Source organism: Erinaceus europaeus, chromosome 2, assembly GCF_950295315.1.
Source record: "Erinaceus europaeus chromosome 2, mEriEur2.1, whole genome shotgun sequence".
NCBI classification, from domain to species: Eukaryota; Metazoa; Chordata; class Mammalia; order Eulipotyphla; family Erinaceidae; genus Erinaceus; species Erinaceus europaeus.
In genome coordinates, this window is record NC_080163.1 from 98,415,541 (window position 1) to 98,442,442 (window position 26,902).

The 26,902-nt window shown below is 37.7% G+C and overlaps 1 protein-coding gene across 1 annotated transcript in view; it reads right to left on the reverse strand.

Annotated features, from left to right (window-relative positions):
- GLRA3 (glycine receptor alpha 3) overlaps positions 1 to 26,902 on the reverse strand; it is a 200,032-nt gene that overhangs the window by 155,697 nt on the left and 17,433 nt on the right. Inside the window, exon 2 of the mRNA XM_060184514.1 lies at positions 4,047 to 4,174. Coding sequence (XP_060040497.1) covers positions 4,047 to 4,174 — 128 coding nt within the window. The remainder of the gene's footprint in view (positions 1 to 4,046; positions 4,175 to 26,902) is intronic.

Sequence of the window (26,902 nt, forward strand, 5' to 3'; positions counted from 1 at the left end):
TCATAAAGCACAATTCATAATAGTCAAAACCTGGAAGCAACACAGATGATCAGCAACAGATAAATGGCTGAGAAAGTTGAAATATATATACTCAATGGAATATTACTCAGCTATTAAGAATAATGAACCTACCTTCTCTGACCCAATGTAGATGGAGCTAGAAGGAATTATGTTAAGTGAGGTAAGCCAGAAAAAGAAAGATGAATATGGGATGATCCCACCCATAGACAGAAGTTGAGAAAGAAGAACAGAATGGGAAACTCAAAGTAGAATTTGACTGAGTTTGGAGTGTTGCACCAATGTAAAAAACTCTGTGTGAGGGTAGATTTTCAGCTTCACTATAAGGGTTGGGTGGAGGGACACGGACCTTTGGTGGTGGGAATGATGTTAATGTACAACCCTACTAATTTATAATCTTATAAACCTCTGTTAGTCAACATCAAAGTAGAAAGATAGGTTGAAAGTCTGGTGGTGGGAGTTTTGTGGAATTATACCCCTCTTATCCTATGGTCTTGTCTGTGTTTCCATTTTAGAAATACAAATTAAAAAAATAATACTAATATCATTTAAGATGACTTATAGTTTCCTTTGTCTGTTAGATGATTAAAATAATAAAACTAAAGTAAATTTCCCAAGAGAACAAGACCTCTATTGTGTGATTAGTAACTTACTTGCATTTTTATTAAGATGTACATTTAGACTGTTTATGTGCTTTTATAATATTCATAGATATTTAAAAATAGAATGTATTTTTCTCTTTAATTTTCCTTGAAAATAAATACTAAGAGTTACTAAGTTTAGAGTTACCATAATGAACTCACTAATCACAGTTTGCATTTAGTTTTTACTTCATGTGCATATAAATGTGTGTGTGTGTGTGTGTGTGTGTGTGTGTGTGTGCACGCGTGCGCGCAGATTCAATACATGTTGTTAGAGTTCAGTCTTGGAATGAATAGCAAAAATCCATCAGATATAATGCACAACATAATTCAGAAAGATAATAATATAGTTCTATTATTAAGCAAAGTAAGAGAGAGGTTAAATATCATTATAGTAGCAATTACACTAAACATTGAAGCAAGTTAACGTGTTCTATATGTTAAATTTATACAAAATTTTATATCAGATATATTCAGTAAAATATTATGATCAGGAAGCTTAAATATAAGTCACAAACTGAAATCCATGAGTCAAATGTTAATTTCATTTTGAAATCTAAACAATTCATGATTTTCTATTCATAAATTATCAACAAATGTTATTCCTATCTTTTCCTTCTACTATTCATCCTTGATGTTGATTAATCCTCACTTCTGAGTTCTTTCTTTTTATAAAGCATCCCTGAGGGATATGCCTATGCTCTTACATTTGCATAATATCACTAAAACTTATCCCTGGCCCAATTTTTATTTTTTTGAGAGAAAGAAAAAGAACCAGAAAGAGAGAAGAGAGGGAACAGGCACCAAAGCATTGCTCCACCATCTGGAGTTCCCTTGGCATTGCCAAGGTGCTCCATGGTGGTACCTGATAAACCACAGGGTTGTGCATATGATAAGGTATGAGCTTTACCAAACTATATCATGGCCCCTCTCCCTAATTCTTATACTGCTCATAGGCAAATCCTTTTTTCATATATAAGAACATATGAATTAAAATAATTTTTGTAGACTGTTTTCTTATTTTTCACCTTGAAAAATTAAAACAAAATACTGGTGAAGTATGCACAGAAAAATAGAAAAGTATGTCATGATTTTGCCAACAACCCAACAGTTCACTTGGATAGTGCTTTGCCATGTATGTGCAACCCAAGTTTAAACCTGGCTTCCAAATCATCAGAGGAAACTTCTTTTTTTTTTTTTTTTAAAGATTTTATTTGTTTATTCATGAGAAAGGAGAGAAAGAAACAGACATCACTCTGGTACATGTGCTGCCAGGGATCGAACTCAGGACCTCATGCTTGAGAGTCCAATGCTTTAGTCACTGCACCATCTCCTGGACCACCTGAGGAAACTTCTATGCACTTTCACTCTCTCTGTAAATAGAGATAGCTGTGGGAATAGATAGCATAATGGTTATGGAAAGAGACTCTCTGCCTGAGGCTCCATAGTCCCAGGTTCAATTTTCCACACCAGTGTAAGCCAGAGCTGAGTAGTGATGTGGTAAACAATACAAAATAAAAGTTAAAAAAATAGCTTAATATATTCTGTATCATTATTTAAGCAGATAAATATAAACAAGTACTTCCATAGGGGACCAGGTTGTGGTGCACTTGGTTGAGCGCACATGTTACAATGTACAAGGACTGGGGTTCAAGCCACTGGTCCCCACCTGTAGAGAGAAAGCTTCACAAGTGGTGAAAAAGGTCTGCCGTGGTCTCTCTGTCTCGTTCCCTCTCTTCCTCTCAATTTCTGGTTATTTCTAACCAATAAATAAATAAAGATAATAAAACAATTTTAAAAAAGTACTCTCAGGTCACATATCTGCCTAAATTCAGGTAAAACATTTTTTAGGCACAAGAAGTTCTTAAATACTATTAGTGCTATAAGTGAGTCATTCAGACCTCTCTTCATTACCATAAATTCAGCAACTACTGAATTCCCACAACATAAAATGTCTTGATGGAGAAAATACAAATTACATCAAGGCTTATATCTAATAAATATATTGTATATTGCTGTATATTTTAATATAGAAATATTAATAATTTTTAAGAAAATATTACAACAAAAGTATTATAACAGAGAAGGAAGGCAAACTCTGTTCTAAAGAAGACAAATTATGACAGTTACTATAAGAGGGAAGATTTCCTCTTTCAAGATATATCTTTGACCAATACAATACTTGTTAGACTACTTAAAATTATATTGTAAATTTTCACAGAATCAATCTGAAGGCTTATCTTTCCTCTGCACAAAAAGAGAAAGCACAAAGTGAACATGGAGTAGATATGGTATATTTTACCAAAGCAAAGAACTGTGGGGAAAGAGAAGAAAAGGGAGAAAAAGGGCATTTGGGTCTTGGTTCATGATGGTAGAAAAGGACTTAAGTTTGGGGTGAGAGTGTTTTGCAGACAATGCTCATGAGGAATGGAGAAAGTGCATCCATATGTCCAGAACTGAACTACTAAATCCACTCCCAAAATAAAAAACCTCTATTCTCCTGAGGAAGGCTGAACAACATACTATACCTACTACCCACGGAAGATGGGTCCTGAAATTAGTGCAGCCTGGAATGTTCTTAGCTGTGACGACAGAATGTGAGCTCAGTCTTATAGAGATGCAAAGGTACAATATTTACATACTTTGCCCATATTTGGGAGCTACTGTCTTCCCTGATCTAGCTTTCTAGCCCTTTTTCCAGCTATGACACCATCTACCCAGACAATAACCTGCATCTACCTGCATATTAGCTGTCAGGCTCAGGCAAAAGCTAGTAAAATTATGGGCCCCTTGGAATATACCTAAAATAGACCTACTAGCTTTTTCCAAAATGGAAACCCCAAATCTTCATCTGCAATATTCCAGCCTTTAGGTTCATGATTAGTCAACAATTTGTTTGGCTTTATACGTTAACTTTTTTTTTTTTTTCCCAGCCACCATGTTCCAGATGCTACCATGTTTCCAACCTGACTTTCCTGGGCGGATGACCCCACCAATGTGTACTGGAGCCCAGCCTTCCCAGAGCCCTGCTCCACAAGGAAAAGAGAGAGACAGGCCGGGAGTATGGGTCGACCTGCCAAGGCCCACGTTCAGTGGGGAAGCAATTATAGAAGCCAGACCTTCCACCTTCTGCACCTCATAATGATCCTGAGTCCATACTTGCAGAGGAATAGAGAATAGGGAAGCTATCAAGGGAGTGGATTAGGTAAGGAGTTCTGGTGGTGGGAATTGGATGGAAATGTACCCTCTTGGTGATAGTCTTGTCAATATTTCCATTTTATAAATAAAAAGAAAAAGAAAAAGAGGAAGAAAAGAAGGGATCCTAAAAAAAAAAAGTTTACCCTAAAAAAAGTTTATCTTGTCTCAAGTGTTGTCTCAAACTATTACCTTTAAAATTGGGTCTGATTCTTGCATCATAGCCTGATGTCCTCCCCATCAATTTATCCAGGAAATCAGAAGGTGACATAGGAGCACTTCTTGATCTTGCACTGTCTGTTTCCTTTGTTGCAACCAAACTACAAATGAAAAAATAAAAAAGTACATATTTTACAAAGGAGCACTTTAAAATTTTCCATGAAATTATAGGAAATAATTTTAACAAAAATATCATAGGAAGTAAAAATAAATTTTATATACAGTACAGTGAATGGCATCATCATAATGAAATATTTATAGCTATACAATTGATATTTATAATGTTTCATATGTATTCAATCCAAAGAAAAGAAATTACAATACTTAGTGTCAAGTTTGGAAAAATGAAGTTAATTCCAATTGACTAACATTTCAAAATTCGTGCTTACCCAGGTTTTTTTTTTAAGGCTGCAATTTTTAGTTAAAAGTATTCTTAGTGCTTCAGACAAAGAAAATATGAAATTTTAGCTGTGAAGTACAATTTTTATTGCTTTTATTGAAAGAGAAACATCACCTTTTATGTTTTCTCCTCAGTTTTTCTTAACAATGATCAAACTTCTGTTCAAAAGATGAAATAATGTTCCTTTCTATACTTGGAGTGCTTCTTATAAAAACAATATACCCAGATACTTTCTTTCTACTTCCACTTGATTTCATTAATCTGTATTACATCTTATTCAAATCTAAATTATGTGCATCAAAATTGAGAAATTACTATAAATATCATTCATGCAATCGGTATTTACAGTATCTGAACAGCCCCAGTCCTGGAAAGGTATTATTGCATTTTCTTTAGTGAAACATTTTCCTTTTCATTCAGCTACGGTTGTTTGTTAACAAGATCATTATTCAGCCCTGGTTTATTCTTATGTGGGATATTAGGCCTGGAACCTCAGCGCTTCAGACATAGAAGTTTTTGTGTATAATCACTATGCTATCATTCCAACTTACTCTTTTTCATTATTTTTATTTTAATTTCATAGGACAGAGAAAAATTCAGAGGGGAGGGGAGAATGGGAGAGAGACACTTGCAGCTGAGAGAGCTGGTGGGGTACCAGCTGGTGGGGACCAGGACTTTGAACCTGGTCTTCGCACATGGTAATGTGTGTACATTCAACCTGGTGTGTGACTGCCCAGTTTCTCCTCAGCCCATTTTGTTGGTTCCATATTACTCTGAATCTTTACCTTTAATTGGTAACACCTAAACCCTAGCCATTGAGATCTCTGTTCACATGTAGTGATGATGAAAATACCCACTACTTTTACAAACACTATAAATTTCCTTTCCCTCTGATTTTAAGCAATTTGTAACTGATCTAATAAACTTCCTTTGTTAATTTTCCATGACACAAGAAGATACAACAGATTGTCCTTGCCAGAGGTCTCATGGCTTCATATTGCTGTTTCTAAACCAGTCCTTTTATTTTTCTTGCAAAAATCCTTCCTTTCCATGAGAAAAAAAAAAACTACATTTTTCTTTTTAACAAATACACTAGTTTATGTGAATTGAAGGAGCAATAACCTGACCCTGACCTTGTTAACAATATAAGGAACTCTTTTTACTGAACAGATAACCTCTCCCATTTAAGTAGATGGCGTCTACATGTTGAGATGTAGGTGGTGTCCAAAACACAGGTCCAAAGGCACAAGGCTGACTGGCATGGTCAGGTCACACATGACCTGAGTCAGATATATTGGGATACGCAGAATATAACTCTTTTTCCTTTCGGATGTAACCCCAAGAAAGGAATTTCTAGGTCACCTATATTCATAGCAATTCATTTCATTATAGGCCAAACTTGGAGCAACCCAAATGCTAAAGAACAGATGAGTGGCTAAGAAAGCTGTAGGATATGTACACTCTTTTGCTTGGTCTTAGATGGATCTCGAAGGAATGATTCTAACTGAAATAAGTCACAATATTAGTTAATCACTCATAGGTAGAATCTAAGAACCATGAACAGACAGGAAAAGCACAGTGTAAAAATGTAAAAGTTGGACTGGGTTTTTTCCCCACAGTCCAAAACACAGGACTCTGGGGAAAGTGAAGGGAAGGATAGGGGGTAGGTGGGTCTTTAGGGTACTGGTTCATGTTAGAGGAATAAAAAGATCTAAATTGAGGGTGTGAATGTATTACAAACACTCATCACAGGGAGATGAATTATTGTACCTATGTGTCAACAACTATATTTTTATCATGTGTTAAACCTCCAATAAAAATTAGCACTTAATATTGCTCTGAAAACTAATACATAGCTCTGCTTGCAGGGACTGCTTTTTTAAAAGGAATAGTTAATAGACTAAAAATAAATTTGAAAACAAAAGGACAACACTCTGAGATTCCTACATCCATTGAGTGTTACGTGATAAAGAGTATTTCTATTCCCATAAAAGTTGTAACTGGGATTGATATTCCTTCTTTCTTTTCTCCTTCCTTCCTTTCTTCCTTTCTTTCTTTCTTTCTTTCTTTCTTTCTTTCTTTCTTTCTTTTCTTTTCTTTCTTTCTATCTTTCTTTTTTTTTTCTCTCTCTTGGTTTCCTATTCAGTTTCTTCTTCTTCTAGCATTTCCCCTTCTTCCGTAGCCAGTCAACAGCGTCAGGTTGAACCTGATGTAAAGTTTCGAGACCTCCTTTGAATCTGGAGAGGTGGCAGTCGTTGACTATGTGGGTCATAGTCTGTCTGGAGCCGCAGGGGCAGTTTGGGTCGTCTCTGGCTCCCCAGTGATGGAACATAGCGGCGCACCGGCCATGGCCTGTTCGATAGCCATTGAGGAGGGCCCAATCATAACGTGCTAGGTCAAAGCCGGGTGGACACTTGCAGGGGTCTGTGATGAGGTGTTTGTTCTTTACCTCAGCTGACTGCCAACTTTGTTTCCAAGAGACTGCAACAGAGAAGTTCAGTGTAGGCATAGGGGACCAGATTGGGTGACGAGACGTCAAGCGTTGGACAGGGTGGGCGAAGATATCCGCGTATATTGGCAGGTCCGGTCGAGCGTAGACGTGGGAAATGAACTTAGATGATGCCGCATCCCGACGAATATCTGGCGGGGCGATGTTGCTAAGAACTGGCAGCCATGGAACCTGGGTGGAACGGATGGTTCCAGAAATTATCCTCATGGAGGAATATAATTTGGAATCGACCAAGTGGACATGGGGGCTACGGAACCATACTGGGGCACAGTATTCTGCAGTGGAATAGCATAATGCCAGAGATGGTGATCGTAGTGTGGAAGCGCTCGCGCCCCATGAGGAGCTGGCCAGTCTTGCAATGATGTTATTCCTCGCGCCCACCTTTGCTGCAGTTTTTATGAGATGTTTGTGAAATGACAGAGTGCGATCGAGAGTAATGCCAAGATAGACTGGCTGGGCTTCATGCCGGATTCTCATACCGCCAAGCTGCACATTAAGCTCACGCGAGGCCGAGGCATGGTATAGATGGAAAATAGATGATACCGTTTTTGTAGTGCTAGGGATTAGTCGCCATTTTTTACAGTAATCAGATATCAGAGATATATCTTTCGTGAGTGTTTCCTATAGGATGTCGAACTTGGATGCCTGAGTTGCACAGCAGATGTCATTGGCATAGATGAACTTCCTTGAAGAAGTTTCTGGGAGGTCATTGATGTAAATATTAAATAGCGTAGGAGCCAGAACAGAGCCCTGGGGGAGGCCACTTGAGACAGGTCTCCATCTGCTAGACTTGTCACCCAGATGCACCCGGAATCTTCTGTTTTGGAGAAGAAACGATATAGTATTGGCCACCCATGGAGGCAGGCATCTTGAGATCTTGACCAGGAGACCACGGTGCCAGACCGTGTCATAGGCTGCTGTGAGATCAACAAAGACAGCATCCGTCTTTAAATTCTTCTGGAATCCATTTTCAATGTAAGTTGAGAGGGCCAGGGCTTGTTCGCAGGTAGATCTTCCTGGGCGGAAACCAGCTTGGGCGGGAACTAGCTTGGGCGGGTGATAGGAATTTCTCTGTAAGAGGAGAAATACGTGACAGAAGCAGCCTCTCAAGGAGTTTGTAACACACGGAGAGGAGAGAAATTGGTCTATAGCTGGTGGCCAGTGTTGGGTCTTTCTTTGGTTTCAAAACCGCTATAATCTTCGCACGATGCCAAACTTTGGGCATAGACTCAGATTCCAAGATGTGGGACAGGAATGAAGCGAGCCACTTCTTTGCCACGGGACCCAGGTTAAGAATGAGTTCTGGGGTGATGTTATCATAGCCAGCAGCTGTTCCCGGTTTAACCCTCTTCAAAGCGTCTTCCAGTTCAGACAGTGTAAAGGGAGAGAGTTTTGGAGATGGACAAGATAACCGGAAGTGGGATGACCACTCATGGGAAATTTCTCTTTTCCAGACTGGGTTGATCTTAGCACGTCCAACTTGAATTAGGTGACTGGCCACTGAGTTTGGAGATACGGGAGGATGGGAGACGGGAGGGGTTTGGCTACTGGCACCCAGTCTGTGAAGGCACCCAGTCCTATTCAGTACAACAGATAGACATCAAGAGGGGTGGGGTAGATAGAGAAAGAGAGAAAAAAGATAACTCTAGCACAGCTTCTCTTCTTTTTAAAAATAAGTCTTTTAAAACTGTTTATTTATTTTATCATTTTTTATTGGATAAAGACAGAGAGAAATTGAGAATGGAGCAGGGATAGAAATGTAAAGAGACAGAGAGATACCTGTGGGCCTATTTCACTAGTAATGAATCTTTCCTGTTGCAGGTGGGGACCAGGGGCTTGAACTTGTGTCCTTGTGCACTGTAATATGTGTGTTTATCCAGGTCCACCACCACCTGGTCCCAATTGCATCATTTCTTATGAAGCTTCACTCCTACAGGTGGAGACAGGGAGCTAGAACACAGTTCCTTGTGCATTGTTGCATGCTTTCAACTAGTATGGAACTGCTGCGCTCTGGTGCTTAACTTTCTGTAACACCACACAATGAACCAACATTTGGCTTTATCAGAAGTCAACAGATCAACAGAAGGTGGATGAGTTTCTTCCTGAAGTTAGAGTGGTGCTAATCATAATACTTTGGCTTTAAGAAACTGGTTTACAACTGGTTTACAACTCCTAGAACCATAGGAGAAAGATTTCTGTTTTTTTTTTAATAAGATTCATTTATTTATTATGAATCAGAAAGTGACTAGCACGTGTGATACTAGGATCAAACTCAGAGTGTCTTGCTTGTGAGCCCAGTGCTTTAATCACTGTGCTACTTCCCAGATTACATTTCTGCTGTTTTTTAATGACCCGGATTGTGGTGATTTGTCACTACAGCAAACAATATAAATAACCCAGTAAAAATTTAATTCCAGTAACTCCAGTTGTATTTGTAGAGTCAAGATATCATGCATGTGTAAGCTCACTGGACTGTTTTCTCAATCAGCCAGAGAGAGAATGTGGAGAGAGACATCTTGCTCTAGTGTGATGGCTCCTCCCATAAAGTGCTTGGACTTGAACCCCGTCTGTACAAAATATAAGATATGTGCCCTACCAGATGAACTAGCTCTCTAGCCTTCAGTTACTCAACTTTCATTTTCTGTATTTATTTATTGGTCATCTTCAGGGCTTCCCCATTCTCAGTCTCTTTCTTTTTTTAAAAATTTTTTATATTTATTTATTCCTTTTTGTTGCCCTTGTTTTATTGTTGCAGCTATTATCGATGTCATTGTTGTTGGATAGGACAGAGAGAAATGGAGAGAGGAGGGGAAGACAGAAAAGAGGAGAGAAAGATAGACACCTGCAGACCTGCTTCACCGCCTGTGAAGCGACTTCCCTGCAGGTGGGGAGTCAGGGGCTCAAACCGGGATCCTTTCTCCAGTCCTTGCGTTTGGCACCATCTGCGCTTAACCCACTGCGCTACCGCCGGACTCTCTATTCTTAGTCTCTTTCTTATAAGTGAACAAGTAATAGTAAATAATTTAAAAAATAAAATAAAATGTTTTTAAAAGCGTTTTGTGTAATTATTTGAGTTTATAATGGTTGTTTTTGTCTCTCCTATGTGTGGTTCATATGTTTTTTTTATACCTTGCATATCTCATTATTCTTAACTGGAATGAGATTTCAAATAATATGCTGAGAGAGTCCGGCCGTAGTGCAGCTGGTTAAGGGCACGTGACACAAAGCGCTAGCACCCGCAAGGATCCCGGTTGAAGCCCCCAGCTCCTCACCTACCCAGGAGTTGCTTCACAAGCGGTGAAGTAGGTCTGCAAGTGTCTTTCTCTCCCCCTCTCTGTCTTCCCCTCCTCTCTCCATTTCTCTCTGTCTTATCCAACAATGATGGCATCAATTACAACAACAACAATAACTACAATACAAAGGGCAACAAAAGAGAATAAATAAATAAATATTAAAATATATATATATATATAACAACAAATAATGCACTGACATTATAAATCATATTCACCCATTCTCCCTCTGATAGAGACCACTGATGATATATATGGAGAGACATCACACACATATATATGAATTATCTGAACTAATTTTATAAAGTCTGTATTCTCTTTTCTGTCATCACTAAAGTCACCACTCTGGGCTGAAATTTTCAGATAGAAAGAGAAATATAGAGACAGATGGAGAGAAGGAAAGACAACACATACCAAACTTTCCTTCAGTGGGATGGGGTCTGTGCTATAATTTGAGACATGTGCATTGCTAGACGAAGCAGGTGCTCTATTCAAGTGAGCACCTGAGCTACCTCAGTGTTATGCTACTTCCCATGTGATTTGGGGACTTTAGTCTGGGCCTCATGCATGATAGTGTATATACCTCCTTACTTTAAAAACATCTCTGTAGTCTCCCAGACTGAATACATCAATTCATCATATAAAACACTATGTGCTCTGAGTATCAGAAATGTTCTCTTTGAACAATAAAAAACTATCATCTCAGTGACATTAATTCTTGATTTTTCCCAATGTTGGTTATCTGTTATAATCATAATTAGTATTAGGTATCACCATGTCTTCTTTACTCCAGAACTCATATTCTCAGATAGAAAGAATGAGACACCCTGGTTAAGCGCACACATCATAGTGTGCAAGGACGCAGGTTCAAGTCCCTGGTCCCTACCTGCAGGGGGAAACTTTATGAGGGGTGAAGTAGGGCTGCTGATGTCTCTCTGTCTTTTTCCCTCTCTATCTCTTCCCCTTTCCAATTTATCTCTACTTCTATTCAATAATAAACAAATATAAATAATATTCTTAAAAGAAAGAAAAAATGAGACAGAGATAGAGACAAAATGGAGAAAATACAAGGCACCATAGCTCTGAAACTTCCTTAGGGTGGTGGGGCCAAGCCTGAAAGCTAGGTCATGAAAAATCAGGTACCTTCCCAGGTGAGTAAACTTTCCAAGATGTGCAATCATTTATTTTTTAAATAGAGACCAAGAGAAATGTAAAGGGAATGAGGACCAAGAGAGAGAAACAGACATGCACTACTTCATAAACCTTCCTCTCTGCATGGGGATCAGACACTTGAATCCAAATTCTCCTAAAAAGTAATATGGGCACTGTACCAGCTACATCACTATCTGAATTTTCTTGTAATTAATTTCTTAATCTGAATTTATTATGGCATTTCAAAAAACAATAATTTGGTCATTGCAATTATCACTTTCTTGACATTATTTCTGATGTTAGTTCATTACATTTTCTGTTTGAAATATACTTATTGCCAAAAACATTTATTTCCATATATAATATAAATATCATGACACTTATTCACCAGTAATGGAAATACAAAAAAATTTATTTTATATAGGTAACAGTCTTAAGAGTAAAAGGTCATCTATTCACTTAAAATCATTACTAATGACTTCCAAAGAACTTGGCATCATGCCTGGAATAATTACAAAAAGAAAAAAAAAGACTTCTTATGTTTAGTTATGCCTAATGCATACTTTAATGAACAATCTTCTATAAATTAAAATAATTTTTACCAAGGTTGGGCAGTGGCACCCTGGTACCAAGCTCAAGGATTTGTACAAGAATCCAGGTTTGAGCCTTCGCTCCTCACCTGCAGAGCAGATGCCTCATGAGTAGTGAAGCAAGTCTGTAGGTGTTTATCTTTCTTCCTCTCTAACTCCATCTCCCCTCTTATTTCTCCCTGCTGTGTTGGATAAAATAGATAAAAATTAATTTCTACCCAAATAAATTTTCATAGAGTATGCACTTTGTAATTAAAGTAGGCTGCAGAAAGGAAAATGTAATGGAAGCAATAGATCACCAATAAATTCTTAGAATAGTAAGCAATGGGGTCTAGGTGATGGCACATCTGGTTACCATGAGAAAAGACCCTGGTTCATGCCCCTCACTCCATATCTACAAGGGGGAAGCTTTACAAGTGGTGAAGCAATGCTGTAGGTGTCACTATTTCTCTCCTTGTCTTTTCTCAATCTGAGTCTAAATTAAAAAGCAAATAAGTAAATATTTTTTAAATAATGGTTAGCCATCTCACATTATGCAATCTATTAAATTATATAATTTACTTTCTCTAAGAAATGTCACATGTATTTATTTTCACAGTAAGTATCACATTACTTTAAAAATAGTGTCCTGTACCCTCACCTCTCCAGAGCTCTGCCCCACTAGAGAAAGATATAAACAGGCTGGGACTATGGGTCAGCCTGCTGATGCCCATGTCCAGGGAGAAGCAATTACAGAAGCCAGACATCCTGCACTCCATAATGACCATGAGCCCATACTCTCAGAGGGATAAAGATCAGGAAGACTTCCAATAGAGAGGATGGGATGTGGAACTCTGGTGGTGAGAATTGTGTAGAATTGTATCCCTCTTATCCAATGTGCTTTTCAATCATTATTAAATCAATAATAAAACAAAATGAAATAAACAAATTATTTTTATATGAATATAACTTTAATTATGAACATTTTCACATCACACTTAAAATTATTAAAATCACTAATACACTTTGATTAACAAGATGAGAAGAATACATGCAATACACCTTGGACTTGCATAGAGTGGGAATAAATGAGAAATAGTACCTTATTTTAAAAACATTGTACACAAGTTTTTATGTCTTTTTTGCACACAGAGGAGTTCATTAGTAATAAGGCATAGACCACTTTTATTATATAAAATATCTTTCATTATGCCGGAGTATCTTTCCGTGTCTGTTAAGTATTGAAACAAATAATTTTGTGTTATCATACACCTTAAGAACAGTGGAATACATAAAGCACATATCTGACTCCAAAATATTTGTAGTTATGCAGCTACTCTATTTGGTGGCACCTAGTGTCTATAGTGAAGCCTAGGGACATCTCAGTGAAAAGGAGCTAAATTTGGATCCACCTGCATATTGTATTTCAGGATAAGTGAAAAAAAACTAGAATAGCCACAGGCCCTTTGGAATATAACTTAAATAGTCCTTCTAGCTATCTACAGAACGGAGACCCCCCACCCACCCATCCACCTCTTCATCTGCACTACTCCAGCCTTTAGGTTCATCATTAGTCAACAATTTGTTTGGCTTTATATGTTAACTCTCTTTTCAGCCACCAGGTTCCATATGCTAGCATGATGCCAACCAGACTTCCCTGGACAGACAACCCCCCCAATGTGTCCTGGAGCCCCACTCTCCCAGACCCCTGCCCACTAGAGAAAGAGAGAGACAGGCTGGGAGTATAGATCGATCTATCAGCGTCCATGTTCAGTGGGGAAGCAATTACAGAAGCCAGACCTTCCACCTTCTGTATCCCACAGTGACCTTGTCCATACTCCCAGAGGGTTAAAGAATAGGAAAGCTATCAGGGGTGGGGATGGGATATGAAGTTCTGGTGGTGGGAATTGTGTGGAGTTGTACCCCTCTTATCCTATGGTTTTGTCAGTTTCCTATTTATAAATAAATTAAAATAAAAAATAAAATAAAATAAAAAATCAAGGAAAGTAAGAGAAAAAAGAAAAGGAGCTAAGTGTTATTTAACAGTAATGCAAATCATTTACTCATTTCTTTTTACCATTAAGATCAAAACATCTTGTTTTATAGAAGAGACTCAGAACCAAACTCTGCAGTCCGCATATAAAGAATATGAGAAAACCTGCACCACAGAAATCTTCCAATTTTCTTTAGTGTTTTTTATTTCCTGTGACAATAGAAGCATTCAACTGCTTATGGATGATTGATTTCTTTTTTCTCCCTAAAATTACAATCTTGAGATTCTTTTTTTATTTTATTTATTTATTCCCTTTTGTTGCCCTTGTTGTTTTATTGTTGTAGTTATTATTGTTGTTGTCATTGTTGGATAGGACAGAGAGAAATGGAGAGAGGAGGGGAAGACAGAGAGGAGGAGAGAAAGACAGACCCCTGCAGATCTGCTTCACCGCCTGTGAAGCGACTCCTCTGCAGGTGGGGAGCCGGGGTTCGAACCGGGATCCTTATGCCGGTCCTTGTGCTTTGCACCACCTGCGCTTAACCCGCTGCGCTACAGCCCTACTCCCAATCTTGAGATTCTTAAAGGAATTTTTGCTGGTAGAACTATTGGGATGATTAAATACAAAGGAGTTTGACATCATCTATCCCTCTCTTTTCTAAAGAGGATGGTAGTTTGTAAATAAATCACCTATGACTCTTGATCTAATATACTTCTTTTACAACTTTCTCCTCATAATAGAAAAAAAATTAGTCTTGTACTATGTGAACATTAACAGACTGACATTAGAGAGTGGTGTCATTTAAGAATTCATAGTCTGTGTGTGTGTTGGGGTGGGGCAGACTGGGAATTCTGAAGTCACAGGTTTAATCCTTAACACCACCATAAACAGAGATGAGCAATGCTCTAGAAAAAAAAAATTACATAGTATGAAGTTCCATGTGTTTTACATAAGGCAACATGGTGTGTGTGTGTGTGTGTATTTATAAGCTGTTAAAATACAGGGTGGGTGGGGGTAGGAGGTAGTGCAGTGGGTTAAGCACACGTGGTGCAAAGCACAAGGACCAGCATAAGGATCCTGGTTGGAGCCCTGGCTCCCCACCTGTAGGGGAGTCGCTTCACAGGTAGTGAAGCAGGTTTGCAGGTGTCTTTCTCTTCCCCCCTCCCTATTTTCCCCTCCCCTCTCCATTTCTCTCTGTCCTATCTAAAAATAAATAAATAAAAATAATAAAAAATAGTAATAAATACAGGGTTGGGAGGTGTTGGGAAGAGTTATAAGATTAATTCAGAGTAAATTTTGTATAGAAACCTTGTTTATCTTCAAGTCATCTTTTTTTTTGTCTAAACCTTTTTGCTTCAAGAAAAGTAGCTTTATTTATCACAAGTTATTATGGTTGTTAACAAATTTCTCATTATCAGTACTTTTGAAAGAAGAATCCTAGAATCTTTTAGAAGTCTTTTATTTATGAACATCTCTGTATCTGTGTTAATTTGCTTGCCTCTCTCACTTGGCTTCTCTTACACACTGTGCCATGTGCTGAATTACTAATCACTTTTCTTGGAAATTCTGAATGTGCTTGTACAAATTCCCACTATAAAGTACTTTTTTCTCTTAAGTAATGTATAATTATTTTTTAAAATATAATACTTAAGCTACCATGTGCAAGGACCCAGGTTCGAGTCTCTGCATCCAATTTACAGGGAGAAATTTCACAAGGGTAAAGAAAGTATTGCTAGTGTCTCTATGTCTGTTGCCTTCTCTATCTTCCCTTCCCCTCTCAATCTCTTTCTGTCCTATCAAATAAAAAGAAAGGAGAAACAATACTTAAAATTTCAGAGACTTCAATTTCTCAGAAATTGTCAGGAAGCTATCAACTTTAAATACTGAAATTCATCAACAAGTTAAATCTCTTATCCTTTTCTCTTTTCTTCTTCTATAAGACAAGAGGATAAAATATATCCACTCATAAAAGACAAACGTCACCACTTATACATGCATCCTTTTTAGCTGTATTTTTATGCAGTTGTCAATACTAATTTACCGCTGATAAGTAGTCTTAAAGTTGAGAGAAATTATGGACTTGGACTGGGTGGGATGGGTGTATTGAACCAACACAGATGACTTTGGAAAAGAGGCAGAAAGGAGGAACTGGAGAGGGCACTGGGATTTGGTGCTTGATGGTGTAATAGGACTGGAGTTAAGGGTGACTGTATTTTTAAGACATCTATGTCAGGGAGATAAGAAATTGTACCCATGTGTCAAAAAGTGCACTGTAATTCATTAACTTCCTCTGCCCCCACCCAAATGAAAAGTGCTTAGAAGAAATTGCCATTCAGGGGGATCGAATCAGTATCTAGACTCCTGGGGCATAAAATGTTTATGGTAGGAGAGAATACATCACTCTATGTTTTATAGTTCCATAAACCAATCCTGCAAGGTTGTAGATATACAATTATTTATGGAAAATCCATTTTGAGGGGCCTGGTGGTGTCATACCAGGTTGAGTATACATGCTACAATGCACAAAAACCATCACTGAGCCACCCAGTCCCCACCTGAAGTGGAAAAGCTTTGCAAGTGGTGACACAGCATTTCAGGTGTCTCTCTGTCTCTCTAACTCCCCTCTCTACATTTCTGACCATTTCTAGCCAATAAACAAATAAAGGCGATGAAAACAAATTTAAATCCATTTTGTATTTCATGTGGTTTGTATTTCAAGTGGGAGTAGACTAGTCAAATGTCTATTACTTTGTAGGATCTCCTTTTTAAGTACAAATTTTAAGTTCCACATTTTCTTCAACAGTCACACAAGCAGTCCATAGTAACTAAAGGACTATGTATTTTTTAATTTTTTTAAAGGTTATATAGTGAGGGAGAGAGATCAAAGGTCAGACTGTGATTCCTCAAGTCCAGCAATAATCATGCTTACAATAACCCTAAAGAGTAGCCAATGTTCCTTTCTGTCTTTCTATTCAAAGCAGGAGAGAAGTTAATGAATAAGCAGGGTAGATCATAGAATACACACCTAGAAATAGAGGTAAATAAACATAACAAGAATAAGGAAATGCACTTAAATGACCAACTTTCCATCTGAAAATCAGCATTTAATGGTAGGAATTGGGGAATTATAAATTAAAATTGCATGGGTGTTTTTTAAAACTAGGCTTGATATTGTAGTGGTGTGTACACCCACTGTTTATATAAAGAAATACTTACTAATGTTTGGTGCTTAGCTGCCATTGATAAATTAAGCATTGTGTGTTTGTATAGGAAAGAATACTGTGGAGTCATAGGTGAAGATGAGATAGGAAGGAAGACCCCATTGCATAGAAAACATGGATAAAAAAAGATTATTGGTATAACTACCTGACATTTCTTAACTTCAGTCTTTGAATTTTGTCTGATTTATTGACAAAATACATTTCTACTATACACTTTCAAAATGGCATGCCTGAAATTTATGAAAATTGTGACAACTTCTATGAAAATTATCTGTTCTCATGGGTAGCAGTTTACAATTAACAATTTTGGCATCAGCTTATGTCAATTAAAAGAACTAAAAGGCTATTACACAGCCAATTAACTTGCTGATTTGTAGCATCTTAACTTATTTTTAAGAAAGCAAATGAAGTGCTACAAATGCATTCAAAATTACTTAGTATAGACTCGATTGCCCTTAGTACAAGTCAAGTGTAATAGATAATTAAATAGAAGTCATTATGGTACAATGATTGAGATTCCACATAGACAAGAGGCTTATTATATTTTGTTACAATTTTGTTATCAGTAGTTGCTTGACTCAAGAAAAGCCAGATATTCTCTAAGCAGCTATAAAAATTAGCAAGCATTTTTCTCAGATAAATTTAGTACAAGAAATATAATCTATACATATATTTCAAAAGTGCCTGGTTCTTTTGTCCATGTTTACATTTTTCCATTTGGTATCATGACTCTTTTGGTCAGGTATAATTTTCATTGAAATAAAGAGAAAAGCTACTCAGAACAGTTTATGTAAAAACGTCATGAATAGTTATAGTAGTAGCTCATGAAACCCAAGTTTAAAAAAATATAGAAAGCCCATGGAAATACTGAGGACCATAAGAGAAAAATGTCTGATTTATATAGCCCGGTTCATGGATTTAGCATGTGATTTATTTAATTCACTCTAGCAAGGAAGGTTTAAAGTCACTTTAAAAATGTATAAAGAAGGCAGTTGGGTGGTAGCAGCTGGTTAAGCGCAAAAGCACAAAAACCGGCATGAGGATCCCGGTTTGAGCCCCTGGCTCCCCATCTACAGGGGAGTCCCTTCACAGGTGGCTAAGCAGATCTGAAGATGTATTTCTCTTCCCCTCTCTGTCTTCCCCTCCTCTCTCCATTTCTCTTTGTCTTATCTAACAGCGACATCAATAACAACAATAATAAAAAACAACAAGGGCAACAAAAGGGAAATAAATAAAAATAAAATAAAAATGCATAAAGACAGGGAGAAACAACCTAGATGTTAAATAATAGATGAATGACTAAGAAAGTTGTGAATATATATATATATATGGCTCAGCTATTAAGAATGATAAATTCACCTTCTTCAGCTCATTCTGGATGACCTTGAAGGAATCATATTAAGTGAGCTAAGTCATAAATAGAAGGATGTATATAGGATTATCTCACTCATGAAAGTATGTTGAGAAATAAGAACAGAAAGGGGAAACACAAAGTAGAACTTGGACTAGGTTTGGTGTATTGACACAAAATAAAGGACTCGCTTTCAGGTTGGTATATGATGATGGAGCAGGTCTTAGACTGGGGGTGGGAATGTTTTACAGAAATAGAGAACTTTTAAACAAGTATAAAAATAGTATTTACTGTGAATCATTAATTCCCCAATGAATAGTATGATGTTATCTCCTTTTTCTCAATTTAGATGGAAATTGAAATCATGCTCAGTGAAATAAGCCAAAAAGAGGGCAAATACCAGATGATCTCACTTATAATTGGAACTTAAGAAACAAGGACAGAGAAGAAAGTACAAAGTGAACATTGGATTAGGTATGAGGTATTTCACCAAAGCAAAGAATTCTAAGTAGGTGGAGGAAAAGGATGGAGTGGATTTGGAAGTCTTATGCATGATATTGGAAAGGAAACTAAAGGTGAGAGTGAGAATGTTTTGCAGATACCTAGCATGGGGAGATGAGAACTTGTACCCATATGTCAAAAGCTGCATTGTAAATCATTAACCCCTTCCCCAATAAAAATTATAAAATATCTTCTGGGAAATTGTGCAGATGCAGTCACATCTGCCATGTTGTCCCCTCAGGCTACTGCTAGTTCCTGCGAGAGTTGGGACATTCTCGGAGTGCCTGTTCTGCCATGTTGTGCCCTCAGGGCATTGTCTATTTCCCCACGATATTTGGAGTGCTTTGGTTACTCCTCCCCCCTCCCATTCTCATGAGAGTTATTATTCTATCCTGAAGTGCTATGGTTACTCCTCCCCCTTCCCATTCTCGTGAGAGCTACTCCTATAAAAGCTCTTCTTCTTCCGCACCTCACTCTCTTGCCAGCGCTTCACTTCAGTGTTTAGACGCAGGAAAGGTTACTGCATGAGGCGGCCATTTTCACTACCTCCACATGGCCCAACCTGCTTCTCTCGCACCCAACTCTGAGGTGCCAGCGCAAATAAAGATTTGTGTTCCCTCTTCGCTTCAGACCTCCTCTCTCTCTTCTCTGCGGCGCAGAATGACAAATATCAAAAAAAATAAAAACACATCATGACTTTTGTAACAGCCATATATATGCATATTATATATTGCCTATATATACATATATATATATTCATTCTGATGATTTACATTATATCCAGACAGTTTTGTATATTTATTTGGTGAAAATACAAGCTACAATATAAGTGTTCACAGCAAATTTATAGTAGGATTACATAACTATGACAAGTTTATTTGGATATAAGCCTATTGGAAGATCTGTACTAAAAATATTCAATATATATTGACATAGTGAATTCTTGCAATTGGTCAAAAACGATAAAATATTTATATATTCAACAACATTGTTATAGATTATTTATTTATTTTTGTGAGGAATAAGAAGTATAAGAGAGAAAAAGAGAAACTAGTACAGTGGCCAGCTTTGCCATATGATGGAGTGCCAGGGATTGAAATTGAGAGCACAGAGATCTCCGACACGTTTTAACATTGAACTACATTCCTGACATGGCCTAGATTTTTAAATTTTATTTTATTGGGAGCTTAATGGTTTACAGTATAGTCTTTAACACACGGGTACAACCTCTCATCTTTCCTTGATTTGTGTCTAGAAGACACAGCAGGATCCCAATGTCTCTTCGTCCTGTCCCTTTCCTTCCTTCCTCAGATTCCTTTGCTTTGGGGAAATAACACTATATCTATATCCAGTTTAAGCTTCACCCTATGTGTTCCCTTACTGTTTTTTGTTCTTTTTTTACCTTATTTTTAAAAATGTTATTGGTGATTTAATAGTAGTTAACACGATTGTAGGGTAACAGGGGTACAGTTTCATACAATTATCTCCACCAGAGATCTGTATCTCATCCCCTTTGTTGGTAGTTTCCTTATTTTATTATTTACTTATTTATTTATTTATTTGTTTGCATCCAGGGTTATTGCTGAGGCTCAGTGCCTACACTACGAATCCACTGCTCCTGGAGGCTATTTTTTTCCTTTTTGTTGCACTTGTTGTTTATCATTGTTGTTGTACATTATTGTTGAGCGCTTCCACACTACGATCATCATCTCTGGCATTATGCTATTCCACTGCAGAATACTGTGCCCCAGTATGGTTCTGTAGCCCCCATGTCCACTTGGTCGATTCCAAATTATATTCCTCCATGAGAATAATTTCTGGAACCATCCGTTCCACCCCGGTTCCATGGCTGCCAGTTCTTAGCAACATCGCCCCGCCAGATATTCGTCGGGATGCGGCATCATCTAAGTTCATTTCCCACGTCTACGCTCCACCGAACCTGCCAATATACGCGGATATCTTCGCCCACCCTGTCCAACGCTTGACCTCTCGTCACCCAATTTGGTCTCCTACGCCTACACTGAACTTTTCTGTTCCAGTCTCTTGGAAACAGAGTTGGCAGTCAGCTGAGGTAAAGAACAAACACCTCATCACAGACCCCTGTAAGCGTCAACCCGGCTTTGACCTAGCACGTTATGATTGGGCTCTCTTCAATCGCTATCGAACAGGCCATGGCCGGTGCGCCGCTATGTTCCATCGCTGGGGAGCCAGAGACGACCCGAACTGCCCCTACGGCTACAGACAGACTATGACCCACATAGTCAATGACTGCCACCTCTCCAGATTCAAAGGAGGTCTCGAAACTTTACATCAGGCTCAACCTGACGCTGTTGACTGGCTACGGAAGAAGGGCAAACGCTAGAAGAAGAAGATTGTTGTTGGTTCATTGTTGTTATTTCTGTCTTTGTTGTTGGATAGGACAGAGAGAAATCGAAAGAAAACGGGAAGACAGAGAGAGGGGAGAAAGGCAGACAACTGCAGATCTGCTTCACCGCTTGTGAATCGACCCCCCTGCAGGTGGGGAGCCAGAGGTTCAAACCAAGATCCTTAAGCAGGTACTTGAACCATGTGCGCTTTACTCACTGCTACCGTCCCCTCCTACCCCTCAGTTTCTGTATCTTTATTTCTCTAGGAGTATGGACTAAAATTCTTTATGGGGTGCAAAAGTTGGAAGGTTTGCTTTCTGTAATTGATTCTACACAGAACATAGATGTTGGCAGGTTAATCCATACTACCACCTTGCTTATGTCTTTCCCTTTTTTTTCTTTTTACTATTATTATTATTGTTAGTGACTTAATAATTATTAAGAAGGTTTTAAGATAACAGGGGTACAATTACATACAGTTTCCAACACCAGAGTTCCATGTCCCATCACCTGCATTGGAAGCTTCCCTATTCTTTATCCCACTGGGATAAACTTCTTTAATCATTCATCTGTCATTCAATATCTGAGATACTTTAGGCTATTACAAACTGTGCTGCTATGAACATAAGTACCATAGGTCTTTTAGGATAGGTGTTTTATTTTCCTTGGGTAAATGCCTACAAATGGGATTGCTGAGTTGTAAGATAGGTTCATTTCTAAATTTCTGAAATTTTTACAAGGGGTCCCAAAACAATTAAAAAGTAGAGTATCTTCAACAAATGGTGTTGGGAAAATTGAGTCAAAATGTGCAGATGAATGAACCAGGGCCAACTACTATATATCACAAGGCACAAAAAGTAAAGTTCAAGTGGGTCAAAGATGTGAGTGTTACACCAGAAACTATTACATACATAGAAGACAACTGACAGAGTCCTTCACAATCTACACATCAGAAATGTCGTCAGAGATTTGAGTCCAACAACAAGGAAAAGCCAAAATTAAGCCAGTGGACTACATCAAACTAGAAAGCTTCTGCATAGTAAAAGAAAGAATCACAAGAATGAAAACACACCTTACAAAATTAGAGAAGATTATATGCCATGCATCAAAGTATATAAAGAACTCTCCATGTTTAGAAACAAGAAAACAAACACCATTAAAAATGGGGCAAGGATATGGACATAGTCTTCACCAAAGAAGAAATTTGGAGAGAAAATGAACATATTTAAAAAATTTCAAAGTCACTGACTGACATTTAACTGTAAATAAAAGTAACAATGGTATACCATTCTATACCAATGAGAATGTCATACATTAGAAAATGGTAAGGATGTGTAAGAATAGGAACTCTTCTGCATTGCTAGTGGAAATGTAAATTAGTACAACCTATGTGGAAAACATTCCAGAGACTTCTCATAGCACTAGACATGGACCACAGAATGTGAGCTCAGATCTAGAGGGATGCAGAGATCACATAGGCTCCTAAGCTGATTATGCGCCCCAGATCACATCAAATTGATGGGGTTTGCAGTCAACAATATTTACACCCCTTTCCTATATTAGGGAGTTACTCTTTTTCCTGATACTTTCTGGTCCTTTTTACAACCATGACACCATCTCCCCAGACAACAACTTGGATCCAAATGCATATCAGATTTCAGGTTCAGGGACAAAAAGAAAAAGGAAAAAAAAAAAAAAACTAGTATAGCCACAGGCCCTTTGGAATTTAACTAAAATATGCCTACTAGCTATCTACAAAATGGAGGACCCCCCAACTCTTCATCTGCACTATTCCAGCCTTTAGATCCATGATTGGTCAGCAATTTGTTTGGCTTTGTATGTTAACTCTCTTGTCAACTATCAGGTTCCAGATGCTACTATAATGCTGACCAGATTTCCCTGTACAGAGAACCCCACCAATGTGTCCTGGAGCTATGATTCCCCAGAGCCCTTCCCCAATAGGGAAAGAGAGAGGCAGGCTGGGAGTAGGATCAACGTGTCAATGCTCATGTTCAATGGGGAAGCAATTACAGAAGCCAGACTTTCAACTTTCTGCATCCCACAATGACCTTGGGTCCATACTCCCAGAGGAATAAAGATTAGGAAAATTATCAAGGGAGGGGATGGAATATAGAGTTCTGTTGGTGGGATTTGTGTGAAGTTGTACCCCTCATATCCTATGGTTTAGTCAATGATTCATTTTTATAAATAAAAAAAATTTAAAAAAAGGAATTGAAATGTCGGCATCTGTAATGATTACATAATGAAATGGTAATGTCTTGATATGGTGTGTTTACATAAAACATTATGAAAATTAAAAAAAAAAGAAATGGACCTATTCTATGTTCCAGCAATTTCTCTCCTGGGGATTTGTCTTGTGCATCTAACCAAAAGAGATCTATATACTCATGTTCATGGCAGCACATTTTGTAACAGCCCAAACTTGGAAGCAACCAAGATTCCCAATGATAAATGAGTGGCTAAGAAAGTGTGGCTTAACCAGGTTCCAGATGCCATCAGGATGCCAGCCAGGCTTCCCTGGACTGAAGATCCCAGCAACGCGTCCTCAAGCTCCACTTCCCCAGAGACTCATCCTACTTGGGAAAGAGAGAGGCAGACTGGGAGTAGGGATCGACCAGTCAGTGCCCATGTTCAGCGGGGAAGCAATTACAGAAGCCAGACCTTCCACCTTCTGCATCCCACAACAACCCTGGGTCCTTACTCCCAGAGGAAGAGAGAATGGGAAAGCTATTGGGGAGGAGATGGGATATGGAGATTGGGTGGCGGGAATTGTGTGGAGTTGTAACCCCCGCCATCCTATGATTTTGTTAATGTCTCCTTTCTTAAATAAAAAAAAAGAAAAGAAAGTGTGGCTTATATTCATAATAGAATATCACTCATCAGTTAAAAATGACAAAAATAATCTCCTTTGCCTCATCTTTGATGAACCATGAAGAATCATCTTAAGAGAGTTAAGCCAAAAAGATAAGATACACACCAGATGATATGTGGTATATAAGATATATATTTCACTTATATGGAATATAAGAAATAAATAAAAATGGAAAAAAATGGAAAACACAAAATGAACCTTGGACTAGATTTGATTTTTTTTTTTGCACCAAAGTAAAGGATTTTGGAGAAAAAGGATAAATGAAGGGGGGGGGGGAATTTTAGAGTCTGTGCACAATGGTGTAAAAAGATCTAAGTTGAATGTGAAAATATTTTATAGACACCAATCACTGGAAGGTGAGAAATTGTACCCAAGTATCAAAAACAATGTTTGAAAAAAACTCACAGAGATATTTCACAGAGATATATTTTCTTTGACAACTTTTAATAAGTGTGCTAGCATCTAACAATGATCACATGTGTTATTGCTTTTTCTTAGAACAGTGTTCTCTGCATAGCCACATTTATCATTCCCTTATCACTTTCTGGTCATTATTCAAATGATAGCTTCTGCTTAAGGTCTAATTGATTCACTTTGTGAAAAATGTCTTTCCTTCTCCAAAAAAATATAATAAAATACTTATTTTATATTTTATTTAAATACTTTATTACTTATTTTACTTTTCTGATAAGTTACTAGTAAGTACTACTACTAGATAAATGCAGGGCTTTTGCTGTTTACTACTTTGTTCCTAATACTTGGAGTGATTATTGGCAAATAGAACACATTAGGCAGATATTTTTGGAACAGATGAGAAACAAAAATACCTCACTAGAGGAAATAATCTTTTTTAAGAAATTTAATCCAGTATGTTTTAAAAAGTTTGCTATGGAGCTCAATAAATTTCCAATAAGTCAGGTAATGCATTATTTTTGTTTTCATAGAAGTTTGGTTTTGACAGGGTAGTTCAAGTAAAGATTTGTTTCTGCAAGGATATTGTCTAACAAAGTTGATGATTCATCTCTTTCAATTTACATGTGGCTCCAGAAGGCAGTAAAACATCATTTATTTGATTTCAAATATCATAATCTCTTTGAGAAGTAGAGCATAAAGGGCCTTTGTCTAGATACTGTTATCAGAGAAAATATATCTTTTTTTAAACCATGAGGTTAAAGCTACAGCAAAGACCTTTCCTGAAGTTTATAGCTTATGCCCTTATTCCATATAAATATTTTAGTAAAACATTTTAGTTGAGAAGTGCAAAGTTGCCAACCCCTTATAATAATTAGGCTTAAAATGACAAAGTGGTTGTTTTATATGCACACACTACTACACTGCTGGGTGTCTGTATCAACTTTTCTTCAAAACAATACAACACTTTTTTTTTTTAATTTCTTTATTGGGGAATTAATGTTTTACATTCAACAGTATATACAATAGTTTGTACTTGCATGACATTTCCCAGTTTTCCATATAACAATACAACCCCCACTAGGTCCTCTGTCATCCTTCTTGGATCTGTATTCTCCCCATCCACCCACCCCAGAGTCTTTTACTTTGGTGCAATACGCCAATTCCATTTCAGGTTCTACTTGAAAAACACTTTTTCTAAGTCTATGAATAGACCAAACAAAACAATACTGTTTATTAAACAGTAAATTGAGGAAGGTGTTAAGGTAAACATTGTATTTATTTCCTAAAATTTTATTTCATATGTGTGTGTAACATACATTATATACTATATGTATATCATGTATATTAAATATAGACATTGATAGAGATTTACATGTAAATATGTGTTTATATAGCACACATAGTCCTACATTTTTTATATGCAGTAACAGTTACTGAAGATTCTATGTGTAGCTGAAGAAAATAACAAAATCACAGTCGGGTGGTAGTGCAGCGGGTTAAGCGCAGGTGGCGCAAAGGGCAAGGACAGGAGTAAGGATCCCTGTTCAAGCCCCTGCCTCCCTACCTACAGGGGAATTGTTTCATAGGCAGTGAAGCAGGTCTGCAGGTGTCTATTTTTCTCTCCCCTTCTTTGTCTTCCCCTACTCTCTCCATTTCTCTCTGTCCTATCCAACAAAGAAGACATCAATAACAACAACAATAATAACTAAAACAATAAAAAACAACAAGGGCAACAAAAGGGAAAATTAATAATAATAATAAAAGAAAATAACAAATCCGGGGCTGGGTGGTGGCGGCACCTGGTTGAGCACAAGTATTAACAATGTGCGAGGACTCGGGTTGGAGCCCGGGTTCCCACCTGCAGGGGGAAAGCTTTGTGAGTGGTGAAGCAGTGCTGCAGGTGTCTCTCTGTCTCTCTCCCTCTCTCTCACCCCCTTCCCTATTGATTTCTGGCTGTCTCTATCCAATAAATAAAGATAATAAAAAATAAAATAGCAAAACTTCTGTGGCCACGGGTTATATGTTATGGTAGAAGAAACAGACCACAAACAAACACATAATTTATCAAAGTAGTTAGAGATGATTCTACACTCTCAGGAAAAAGACAGCTAGTGTGATAAAATAGAAGGTAGGTGAGCTAAGGAATACTGGGGGGTGGTCAGTCAAGAC